Source organism: Lolium perenne, chromosome 5, assembly GCF_019359855.2.
Source record: "Lolium perenne isolate Kyuss_39 chromosome 5, Kyuss_2.0, whole genome shotgun sequence".
NCBI classification, from domain to species: domain Eukaryota; kingdom Viridiplantae; phylum Streptophyta; class Magnoliopsida; order Poales; family Poaceae; genus Lolium; species Lolium perenne.
Genome location: NC_067248.2, coordinates 15808579 through 15821376, shown reverse-complemented (window position 1 = coordinate 15821376; position 12798 = coordinate 15808579). Strand labels below are relative to the sequence as shown.

General features: G+C 46.5%; 1 protein-coding gene across 1 annotated transcript; it reads right to left on the bottom strand.

Annotated features, from left to right (window-relative positions):
- Positions 1–8542: 8542 nt before the first annotated feature.
- LOC139831414 (uncharacterized) lies at positions 8543–9499 on the bottom strand. Its single transcript, XM_071820684.1, has one exon. It carries the CDS (start codon positions 9497–9499, stop codon positions 8543–8545), a length of 957 nt encoding a protein of 318 aa, XP_071676785.1.
- Positions 9500–12798: the final 3299 nt, after the last annotated feature.

Sequence of the window (12798 nt, the reverse complement as noted above, 5' to 3'; positions counted from 1 at the left end):
ATTCTGGAGCTTCCTTTCATATGACCACTGAGTCTTCTATTCTGTCTGCTCTTCGGTCTCTTATTTCTCATGTCCGTGTTGTCACGGCTGATGGTACCTCTATTCCTGTTTCTAGTACCGGCACCCTTTCTACTCCCTCTTTCTCTGTCCCTGATGTTTCTCATGTTCCTCGCCTTCAGATGAACCTTTTCTCTGCTAGCCAGCTCACCGATTCTGGTTGTCGCGTCATTCTTGACGCTGAGTCTTGTGCGGTTCAGGATCGTCGCACACAGGCCCTGGTTGGAGCTGGCCCTCGTAGTCGTCAGTCTCCGGGGCTTTGAGAGTTAGACTGGCTTCGTGTTCCTTCCGCTGCCACTTCATCTGCCAGTTCTCCTCCGGTTGTTGCCTCTGTCACCGGCTCTTTTCAGCAGTGGCATCATCGTCTTGGTCACCTTGGTGACTCTCGCCTGTCATCTTTGGATCATCGTGGCCTTCTGGGTTCTGTCTCTGGAGATGGGTCGTTACACTGTCAGGGTTGTAGGTTAGGCAAACAGATTCAGCTTTCCTATCCTACTAGTGTGTCTGTCTCTCAGCGACCGTTTGATTTAGTCCATTCAGATGTTTGGGGTCCGGCTCCCTTCGATTCGAAAGGGGTCCATCGATACTATATCTTATTCATTGATGATTTTTCACGGTACACCTGGGTGTTTTTCATGCGCTCTCGCAGTGAGGTGCTCTCTATTTATCAGCGGTTTGCGGCCATGGTCCGCACTCAGTATTCCTCACCCATTCGTGTGTTCCCTGCTAATTCTGCTGGTGAGTATATCTCTCAGCACCTTCGTGGTGTCCTTGCTGAGGAGGGCACCCTCGCTCAGTTTTCTTGTCCCGGCGCGCATGCTCAAAATGGCGTCGCCGAGCGTAAGCATCGTCATCTTCTTGAGACCACCCGTGCTATGATGATTGCCTCTTCTCTTCCGCCACATTTCTGGGCTGAGGCTGTCGATACGTCAGCCCACCTCATTAACATTCAGCCTTCCGCTGCTCTACAGGGTGGCATTCCTCTCGAGCGTCTCTCTGGTGTTTCTCCAGACTACTCGACTCTTCGTTCTTTTGGTTGCGTCTGCTATGTCCTTCTGCCTCCTCGCGAACGCACCAAACTGACCGCTCAGTCTGTTGAGTGTGTTTTTCTCGGATACAGTGATGAGCATAAGGGCTATCGCTGTTGGGACCCCGTTGGTCGTCGGATGCGCATCTCTCGTGACGTCACATTTGATGAGACGCGTCCCTTCTATCCTCGCCCCACCTCGGGTACTTGCCCGGTGGATGATATCTCTTTTCTTCTTTTTCCAGATGCACCCCCTGCTGTCCCTCCTCCCCTCCCTCCTACTTATGATGCGCCCCCTTCGGCGCCATCCTCTCGTTCCTCTAGTCCACCTAGTACTCCTCGTTCTCCGGCTTCGGCTCCTTCCGATGCTGTCCCTTCTTCCTCTTCTTCTGATGACTTGTCTTCTGTAGATGAGCTTCCCCCTTCCCGGCCTGTTCGTCAGCGTCGTGCTCCAGTTCGTTACTCTCCTAGTCAGTATGGTCTCTCTGTCGTTTCCGAGCCGACTTCTTATCGGGATGCCGAGCGTCATCCTGAATGGCAGCTTGCCATGGCTGAGAAGATCGCTGCGCTTGAGCGCACTGGCACTTGGGATCTTGTTTCTCTCCCTTCTGGTGTTCGTCCCATCACGTGTAAGTGGGTCTATAAAATTAAGACTCGCTCTGATGGATCTCTTGAGCGCTATAAAGCGCGTCTTGTGGCTCGTGGTTTTCAGCAGGAGCACGGCCGTGACTATGATGAGACTTTTGCCCCTATGGCTCATATGACTACTGTGCGTACCCTTCTTGTTGTTGCTTCTGTTCGCCGCTGGTCTGTCTCCCAGCTTGATGTTCAGAATATTTTTCTTAATGGCGAGTTGAGTGAGGAGGTTTACATGCAGCCTCCTCCTGGGTATTCTGTTCCCGATGGGATGGTTTGTCGTCTTCGACGTTCTCTCTATGGTCTCAAACAGGTCCCTCGTGCCTGGTTTGAGCGCTTCGCCTCTGTCGTGACTGCTGCTGGTTTCTCTCCTAGTCTTCATGATCCAGCACTTTTCGTTCACACTTCTCCTCATGGACGTACTCTTCTTCTTCTCTATGTTGATGATATGATCATTACTGGTGATGATCCTGAGTATATTGCCTTCGTCAAGGCTCGTCTTCGTGATCAGTTTCTTATGACTGATCTTGGTCCTCTTCGCTATTTTCTTGGCATTGAGGTTTCCTCCACTTCTGATGGCTTTTCTATCTCTCAGGAAAAGTACATTCAGGATCTTCTTGCTCGTGCTGCTCTTCGGGATGAGCGCACAGTCGATACTCCTATGGAGCTTAATGTTAAGCTTCGTCCTACTGATGGTGATCCTCTTCCTGATCCCACCCGTTATCGCCATCTTGTTGGGAGTCTTGTTTATCTTGCTGTCACTCGTCCTGATATTTCTTATCCTGTTCATATTCTGTGTCAGTTTGTCTCAGCTCCTACCACTGTTCACTATAGTCATCTCCTCCGTGTTCTTCGTTATCTTCGTGGCACGATCACTCGTCGCCTTTTCTTTCCCGTTCCAGCTCTCTCCAGCTCCAGTGCTATTTGGATGCTACGTGGGCGAGTGATCCTACGGATCGTCGTTCACTTTCTGCTTAATGTGTGTTTCTTGGTGGTTCGCTTGTTGCTTGGAAGACGAAGAAACATGTTGCAGTTTCCCGTTCGAGTGTTGAGGCTGAGTTGCGGGCTATGGCTTTGTTGATTGCTGAGGTGACTTGGTTACGGTGGTTGCTTGCAGATTTTGGGGTCTCTGTTACGACACCCACTCCACTTTTGTCTGACAGTACAGGTGCTATTAGTATTGCACGTGATCCGGTCAAGCATGAGCTGACCAAGCATATTGGTGTTGATGCTTTTTACACACGTGCTCAGGTACATGATGATGTTGTTGCGGTTCATTATGTGCCTTCAGTTTTGCAGTTGGCGGATTTCTTTACAAAGGCACAGACTCGAGCGCAGCATGATTTCTTACTCTCCAAACTCAGTGTTGTGGATCCACCATGAGTTTGAGGGGGGGTGTTAGATGTATATATATGTATATTGTAGTTTCCCCATATGTTAGGGGGCTTTCTGCATATGTGCACCTGTACATGTACTATATATTGTGGCCTTTGGCCCCCTGGTAATACAACAAGCATATTTCCCTAACAGTACTTAGGGTACATTACAAATTGTACTTATGCCACATTACAAATTCTCATACAGTACATCTACATCACATTCATCACTCTTCACAAGTAGCCCTGATCCTCTTGAGCTTGTCCTTGATTGCAAAGTTCACTTGAAGCAGATCGTATATGTCATACTCTAGCTTTCTCTTCTCAGCCTCCAAATCCTGTTTTTCTGCCTCTCATTCCTGACTCTTAGCCCTCATCACTTGTGTTTGTGTTCTCTGCATATTCTTGAGCATTGCAACTTCCTTCTTCAAGTCCTCCCACTCCTCTTGCGTCTGAACAAACTAGCGCGAGTCACCTCAACCTTTCGCACAACAATGACAACATGGTAAACCCGAACACAAAAAACCTTCGCCTCTATGCATGCACAGTAAGATCTGCCAGTTTTCGCAATCCAAAGTCTGGTGTAGGAAGGATCTACCGCAATCCGACACTATAGTAACAGATCTAAGAAAATCGAGACCATGAAATGCAAGAACTGGACAAGAACAACAAGAAATGGGGACGAACACCTTGCAAAACGTCAATCTGAACGCTATCCAAACGGAAACCCTAGCACGTCTAATGTGCATGTCATCGGAAATGCCCGAGAATGGCATGTTCTGCCAGAACAAGTACGAAGGTGAGAAGGAGAGGTCGTTACCGCCATTGTTCCGGCCAAGGACGAGCTCAAGGTCGCGGGCGAAGTCGAGATGCCGATGAAGACTGCGGAGCAGATTGCGGTCGATGTCGCGGTGCTGCTCGTCAAGGTATCTTCCTCCATTAGCGGTGCTCCTCCATGCGTCGGTCCGGTGGATTGGTCGGCGGGAGGGGAACCGCCGAGTGATGTGACAGTTTGGGGAGGTGAGAGTGCCGTCGCGAGTGAGAGGAAGGAGAGGGGAGCGATGAGGCTAATTATGGCGCGTGTTCCCGAAGGGACGCGACGTCTCCGCCTCCCTTCCCCACGTTTGCAGCCTTCTGGCCGAAACGGGCCTGCCCCCGGAGAAACTGCCATTACGGGCGTTCCTCTAGGGCCTGTTCCGGGGGTGCTTTAAAACCCGGTTCATGGAAGAACGCGGCTAAGCCCAGGCATCTAAACGGACCGAAAATTGCTGGCACGATACGAGCCAAAAAGAATGCAGGCTACCAAACGCGCATGGTTACAGCGATTCGCCGTCGTGGTCCATGATCTCATTAGGTAGGGCCGATGGTGACGGGCGGCAACGTGGAAGGCGTTCCTGCCCGCGAGGTCAATCATCTCTTCCACGTCGCGGCACTGGTTTAGTAGCTCCGCCATGGCTTCCGTCGAGCCTTATTGGGAGGCTACCTGCAGCGGCGACTGCGGGTCCATATCCGAACTCCGATTCAGCAGCAGCTTCACCATCTGCAGCGCGTAGTGCTGGGCGTTTTTGTCGCTCGAGACTGTCAGTCCGATCCCCTGCTCCACCAACCCTGCTCGATTGTAAGTTAAACGAATTGCAGGCCAGAGGTAATATATATTACAGAATTGAGACGTGTTTTAGTTTGTATATATAAACTTAGACATAATTCAGACTTTTTTTTGGAGCTGATAATTGAGAGATTTTTTAGGAGTATTACAAGAGACGGGTGCTTTACTTACGGGTTTGGCCGCCTAGCACATCCTTCCGCAGGGCGGTGCACGGAACCAGTCAGCTTAACGGACAACAATTCCTCGAGCAAATCGATTCGGCAATGAACAAAACTTGAGACTAAAATCTACAAGTCAAGGTCTTGTAGCTAGTAGTAGAGGTGTGCCTTCTCCCATTCCCAAGTTTGATCCCATTCCTAGTCAGTAGTCACTGTTCGCGTTCAGGCAGCCAGTACACAAGATGCAGACAACAGTTCGCCAGCTTAACTGAAAAGGACAACAGTGTATCCCAGTGGGTAGACTGACTCGATACTACACAAAACAAAAACACACTTTCAAAGCAGCAACGATGTGCACAATGTCCGCCTCAGTGTTCCACCTGGCCTGCCGGCAGCTCTTCTGCAGTGGCATGGTTGATGTGTCAGACCGGCCTCCAATCACCTACTGTGACATCACTCATCCGTGCCCACACATGTACTCCCGAACCCTTTCATCCCTAGGTAAGCATGCATCTCACAAGCCGTGTAATAAAGGGAGATCCTCTTAATCCTATCTAGAATTGTAGTTAAGCATCGTAGTAGAGACTGGTGGAGAAGGAGATCGACGAAGAGAAGAAAGTGTCACCTTGAGACTCAATGACCTCAAAAATAGGATGCTAGCTGCTTTGATATACTACTATGCGAAATAAAAGTTTGTAGGTGAAACACAGATCTGACTCATCAATTAAACCTGCACACCACGTATGTACCGAGATTTTGGTGTAAATGAATGTCCTAATTGACCTACTACTTGTTGCAAATTTTCTGTTCGAACATCATTTAGCATCTTATATATCATCAAAATCTCAACTAGATGCGTTGGGAAAGCATAATGATCTTTTTTTTAGATTCTCAGGGAGACATCTTCCCGATTTCATTTCATATGATAAAATGAAACCAAAGTTCAACACACTCCACACATCACTGCTTACAAGCACCCAAACCAAAAGCTAAAACTACCAGATAAATTGTCATCCAAAGAACCTCCAGGGGGAGCAGGCTAAGACCTGCCGCCCAAAACTCCAGCCAAAAGCACCACATACAGATTAAAACCTAAATCCAAAAACTACCACTCCACGGCACATCAGCACGAGATAACATAGCTAACAGGAGAGTCTAGAACTATTCTTCTAGCAAACAAGCTGAACCTACAGCACAACATGAACTAAAGCGTCTTCCTCTGGATGTTCCTTCAGAAACTCCAGCGAAACTCGCCCTCCATGAGAAGCTTTGGCTGCAGGAGCCCATGAGGAAATCCAGTCGAAGGAAGAACACTTCAGGGTGGCTTCAACTCCAGTGGTGCTTAGATCTTCTTTGACAGATGCTTCATGAAGAGGTCCACTTCCTCACACTCCTGATCCTTGAAAGGAACCTTCCAATTTCTCAGATAGGAAAGAATAACTCTCCACACCTGCTTCAAATCCAACCAAATATGTCTATTGAACACTAAACTATTCCTAGAATTCGAAATCCCCCACAGAATGGCAGAAGATATGAAATTAAATTGTAAGAACTTTTTATTACATAACCATCTACTAGCTACATCTATGTATTCACCTACTTTGTATTTAAAAGCTTCCTCAACCAGGCCCCACACCTGTCTAGCAACAATACATTCAAAAAGTAGATGATGAACACTTTCAAATTCTCTAAAAAAGGAGCACTCCATAGGTTTTGGAATACCCCTCGTTCTCAAATTATCCCTAGTCATAATTTTGTTTTGAGACATTAACCAGAGAAAAATCTGAATCCTAGGTGGGATTTTTAAGTCCCAAACAATAGGTAAATAAATTGGAGTTACTCCTCTAAAATTCACTAGAACATACATGGATTTTGAAGAGTAGAATCCATTCATCCCATAAGCCCAGATAAGCTGATCATCGTCATCATTATAAACTATAGTTTCTGCAATAGCTACTAATTTATGCCATTGCACCATCATTTCATCAGTAAAAATTCTCCTAAAATCACATCTTAAAGTTGTTCCATCCCAAATATCCCTAACAGTCTTAGTTTGTTGGTTAGAGACGAAATAAATGTCCCAAAACTGGGTTGCTAAATTAGTGTTACCAAACCAAATATCATCCCAAAATCTAACACTCCTACCATTTCCTATTTTCCACTTATATCCAAATCTAACAGCTTCTGCAACACATTACACATAATGATCTTTATCGAGAACATGTGGTGGTTGCCCGATGTTTGCCACTCTTCTCTCTGTTACTCAAAGCACAAAACACACAGAGAAGCAGAGAGAGAGGAACACGAGGTTTTTTGTGCCATGTAAACCTTACGGCTTTTCTAGTTTCCATTGCCTTTTATTCAGAGTTACAATTGAAGAACAAAATAGATGGAGCTGAACTCCAAGATCCGTAATGGCCGCGCCATCCCATGACCTAGTTCGTTCAGCCTGCAGTACCACCTGACTGCTAACTAAACGGGATAAGCCCAAAGACTAAAAACCCTGACGACTCGATGAACTAACTAACGAAACTGACGGAAAGAAAAACACTACGTGCACAAGCTTACTAACGATGCTTCCTTAGTGGTAGAGCTAAGTTGACAGCGGGAAGCTGTATGGCATGCCACGCTTCAGATCAATACAGTATCGATTTGTCGATCCAGATCATTCAGAGCCACAAACTGACAAACAGCTCACATCTACGGAGCTGGTCTCCAGCGCGGTGAGCTGTATGCCATGCCACGCTTCAACCTGGGAACACGCCATGGTCTCTGTGATCAGGGATGATACAATGCAAGGGCTGGCGCTGCAGCGAAGACGAAGTGCCCAAATGCCCGCTGTCGAGCCTCCCAGAGGCTGAGCCAACCCATGTAGTGTTGGCACTTCGCACTGAACTGAGAGCGAGCAGCAGCAGCACTCTCTCCTCTGGGTCAGCATCAACATGACTCGTGCATGGCGAGGGCGAATGCGGAGGCAGACGATGCAGCGTGCCCTTTTCGTGTTCTCGAAGCTCTTGTTTGATCTGTGGTTTAACACAAAAACACTTTACAAGGCTGCTTGGGCGCCCTGCGTATTTTCCCCTTGTGACATTGCATTTCAATGTATTCCTGAGACCTCTCATCCCTAGATTAATTTTTCGATGAATAGGGAGGAAATGAGATGGAGGTGTAAGAGCTGACTCGCTCAGCTCTCTGATCCTCTCTCTATCTACTTCACGTAGAACACAGGGAGTTTTGGCCTCGCACTGCCTCACACAGCTGCGAGCTTTTTTCTTCACTGTATTTAAATGGAAACATGCTGACAGCTCTACTTAAATAGACACACCCACACACGCACTACCTCCACGCACGCAGCACGCACACACTCTGGCCACTAACACACGGCCACCACTTGCACATGCACGCACCCACGAAACTACTTGCCACACTTCACATGCAGCTAAACTGCCTAGACCGATTCACTCGGTGATCATGACTCAACGGATCAGCTCCAGCTCTTCACGCGCCTGCCGCATCTCACGGCACCTGCAATCGCACAGGGCTAGGCATCTCGCCGTACGCGCTCAGTTGGAGCACACCTGATCGATGACTACATGCAAACGAATAACTAATGCAGATACATGGTCAAGATTAAACCTAACAATCTCCTCCTTAATCTTGATCTCTTACTTGTGAGGCTGCTTCAGAGAAGGGCTGGCTCATCCTCGACAAAGCCGAGCAGTGCCTTCTCCTCACTGTCCTTCTTCTTCTCCGGACACTCCCATGCAAAGTGGCCGAGTTCTTGACAGTTGAAGCACCGCAACTTCTTCTTGTCCCTGCCATGGTTCTTCTTCTTCTTCTTCTTCATGCGCTCCATCCATTGCTCTTCGGTGAGGAGCAGATGAGTGCCACCATGCTGCCCACCTTCCTCTTCCTCCAAGTCGAGCTCCTCCTCCACAGCCAAGAAGCGACCCGTCAGCTCCTCAACCGTCATGTTCTTGAGGTCGAGCAGCTGCTGAATGGAGTGGGCGAGCTGCTTGAACCGCTTCGGCACGCAGCGGAGGAACTTCAACACGGCCTTGTGCTCGCCAACGCCATCTCCGAGGACCTCCAACTCGTGCATGATGCCCGTGAGGCGCATCGCGAACTGCTCCACCTTCTCGTTGTCCTTGAAGCGGAGGTTTTCGAACTCGGAGCGGCGGGTCTGCGCCCTTGCTTCACGGACGCGCTCGGACCCCAACCTCAACGTTTTGAGGGCGTCCCAAGCCTCCTTGGAGGTGTCCTTCACGGCCAGCGAGCGCCACATCTCCGGCGGCACGGCACGGAGGATGGCGCCCAAAGCCTCACGGTCGTCGTGGTAGTCGCCGACGCCGTGCTCGATCACCTCCCACCGGCCTTGTCCTTGTAGCTGCACTCGCATGATGAGCGCCCAGTCGGAGTAGTTCGTGCGGGTGAGCATGAGAGGCGGCGTCGCCACCACGGAGCTCTGCCGGACGACGCGCTCGACGACACGGAGCTCGCCACCGCTGCTGCTGCCGGCGCCGCCGTCGGTGAGCTGCGCCCTTGGTGGAGTGTGCAGGTCGTCCGCCTCCGCCAGCTTCTTCTCCAACTCCGTTGCCTTGGCCTTCCCATCGGAAGCATCTCCGCCACCTTGCGCCATCACCACAGGAACCAAGAGCGGAAAGCTCTGATACCAAATGTAAGAGCTGACTCGCTCAGCTCTCTGATCCTCTCTCTATCTACTTCACGTAGAACACAGGGAGTTTTGGCCTCGCACTGCCTCACACAGCTGCGAGCTTTTTTCTTCACTGTATTTCTCTTCAGTTAAATGGAAACATGCTGACAGCTCTACTTAAATAGACACACCCACACACGCACTACCTCCACGCATGCAGCACGCACACACTCTGGCCACTAACACACGGCCACCACTTGCACATGCACGCACCCACGAAACTACTTGCCACACTTCACATGCAGCTAAACTGCCTAGACCGATTCACTCGGTGATCATGACTCAACGGATCAGCTCCAGCTCTTCACGCGCCTGCCGCATCTCACGGCACAACAGCATCACACCGCACCTGCAATCGCACAAGGCTAGGCATCTCGCCGTACGCGCTCAGTTGGAGCACACCTGATCGATGACTACATGCAAACGAATAACTAATGCAGATACATGATCAAGATTAAACCTAACAGGAGGATAACAGATCGTTGTTCCTAATCCTAGCTAGAGATGCCTAGTTGAGCCTCAGCCCTCAGGATAAATGGGTGGCCTTCAAGGTAGCTATAGTATGCTTTGGTGAACATATATAGGCATCAACCATGGGGAATAAAATTGGATATGTGAAAGTCAATCTAGTCTCATCAATGGAACTTATACACGATATGAAAAATAAACAGATATTGCCTAGATTTTTTGTTGCACTCCTGAAATTTATTCCAAAGAAAATCTAACGTGACTTTACACTACTGTAAATGGAACCAGGTCCTGGTTGGCTTACTGAAAACTCATCACTAAACCATATCAATTTTAGACAGTTGGACGGGACCTAAGAGAACCTCCTACATTTTGAACTACACTATCTTGGGGTTACTTGATGTTTCATACCATGTAGCAAGGTGGACATAGAACTCATACATTTTATATAAATGGAATATACTGATATCATAATAATACTTAACACCTGGCCTCTGCGACAATGTCAAACAAGTAATAAATACATTAAGGATGCACACAACTAACGGAGCAAGAAAAAAAACAGATATGTGAGGGGCAATCTAGTCTTATCAATGGAACTTGTACACCATGTGAAAAAACAGATATTGCCTTACATTTTTTTTTTGTGTACTCATGAAAATTATTCGAAAAAATCTAATGTGGCATTACACCAGGTCCCAATTTGCTTACTCGCTGATGAAAATTCCTTACTTTGAAAACTAGTCACTAAACCATACTATGAATTCTAGATATTTGGACGGGGCTGAGGAGAACCACACACATTTTGCAATTCCATGTCAAGGTTATTTAATATTTTATACCATGTAGCGTGCATAAAAAAACACATTCATTTTTATTGATAAAGAGAATATACTAATATCGAGCTAATACTACTTACACATGTCATCTACAGTATCATAATGTTAAGAGTTAGTCAAGCCATCAAGGATGCACGAGATAAAGGAGCACAAAATTTAAAAAAAATAAAGGCCCATCCGAGGCAAACAATGCATCGCGGCTGCAAGAACAACCATCATCATTGACAACAACTGGAGTAATAAAAATATTCTCCGAAAGTGACGCATTTAAAAAGAAACAATGGAAAAGCATCGTTGTCCCCCCGAGAGAGGCCCGAACATTGACTTAAACAAATCATCTGTCATTGTCAGGTACAACCAATGAAAGTTGAGACCCAGTATTTTCACCCCCGAAATCAATACTCGGTGCTCACCAAAAAGCAATATCACCTTCTGTTTTCCCCTGCTTGTAACATCACATTTCAACCAAATAACAACTACATGTATTCCTGACACCTCTCATGCCTAGAGATTTTTTTCGTTTTATAGGAAGGAAATGAGATGGATGATAACAGATTATTTCTCCTAACCCTAGCTAGAGTTGAGTAGTCAAGCCTCACAAGAAATAGGTGACTTCATGCTACATATAGAATGCATTTGTAGAAACGCTATCCGACGCCTAAGGTGCAGCCAAGTAATTTTGCACTTGGCATATATTTGTGATGTTATATTCATTAAATTTTGTATTTGTACACAAATAATTACGTTCATATTGACTCATAACAGAAAAAATTGATATAAAAAATGCATTCTATGAGTCAATATAGTGTAAAAACCATCCAAAATAAGTATTTTACGTCATTTTTTTACATCATGTAAACAATAAAAAGTATGCCATGCCTATTTTTTCTTATGTTATACTCAACTTCTGAAGTAAGAAAAAATTTACGTGGCATAAAAATCATTTACGATTTGTAAGATACAAGGTGGGTGTAGGATTATTATTCTACACCCTAGGGTCAAATAGCGTGACTCTATATACTCATCAAGGCTGGGGAATAAAAATTATATGTATGAAAGGTAATCTAATCTCATCAATGAAATTTATACAATATGTGAGAAAACTGATATTCTGTTACAAATTTATTTTTGCGCTCCCAAAAGTTATTCAAAATAAAATCTTATATTACTTTCCACTAGTGTAAATGGAACCAGGTTCTAATATTTTTACTCACCAAAGAAAATTCATTCTTTGAAAATTCATTGCTAAACCATATTGTCAATTTTAGGGACTGGGGAGAACCTCGCACAGTTAGCATTACCATGTTGAGGTTTATGACTTATGTGTCATATATACCATGTAGTGTGTGTAAACAAAGCACATACCTTTTTTTTGGTATAGGGCGCGTAAACAAAGCACATACTTGAAAAATCTTTTCTTCTTTTAACTAGGGAGTGATGATTTTGTTGAGAACGACAATGGGTTACTGAATTATTTCTCAAACTTAATTAGTTTGTGAGATAGTAATTGTGATGTATTTAGCTCTTGGGCTTTGTATGCATGTGAAGCAATTGTACCAAACCTCTTGTTTGTGCCCAGCAAAGGTGCAAGGCCGACTACTGAGTACAACACGCTAGGTGAGTTGGTGAGTTCATCCAATCCACACCTGATCTTGGCACGGACTCTGACTTATATGTCTATTTGCCCACGTTGCGGCTTCGTGTGTGTTGGGTTTCGAACTGCATTGCGTTACGCTTTTGATGGGAGCGGCTATGGCAGTGCCATGATGGATGTATCCGACAAGAGCGCGGGTATAAACTATGGCGTCACTTATCAATGCACACACACACATAAACCCTGACCCTTCTCATCCCAAAGTAAGCATCTGGCTGACAACCTGTGGAAGGAAGGGTTCCTCAGGATCCTAGCTAGAGTTT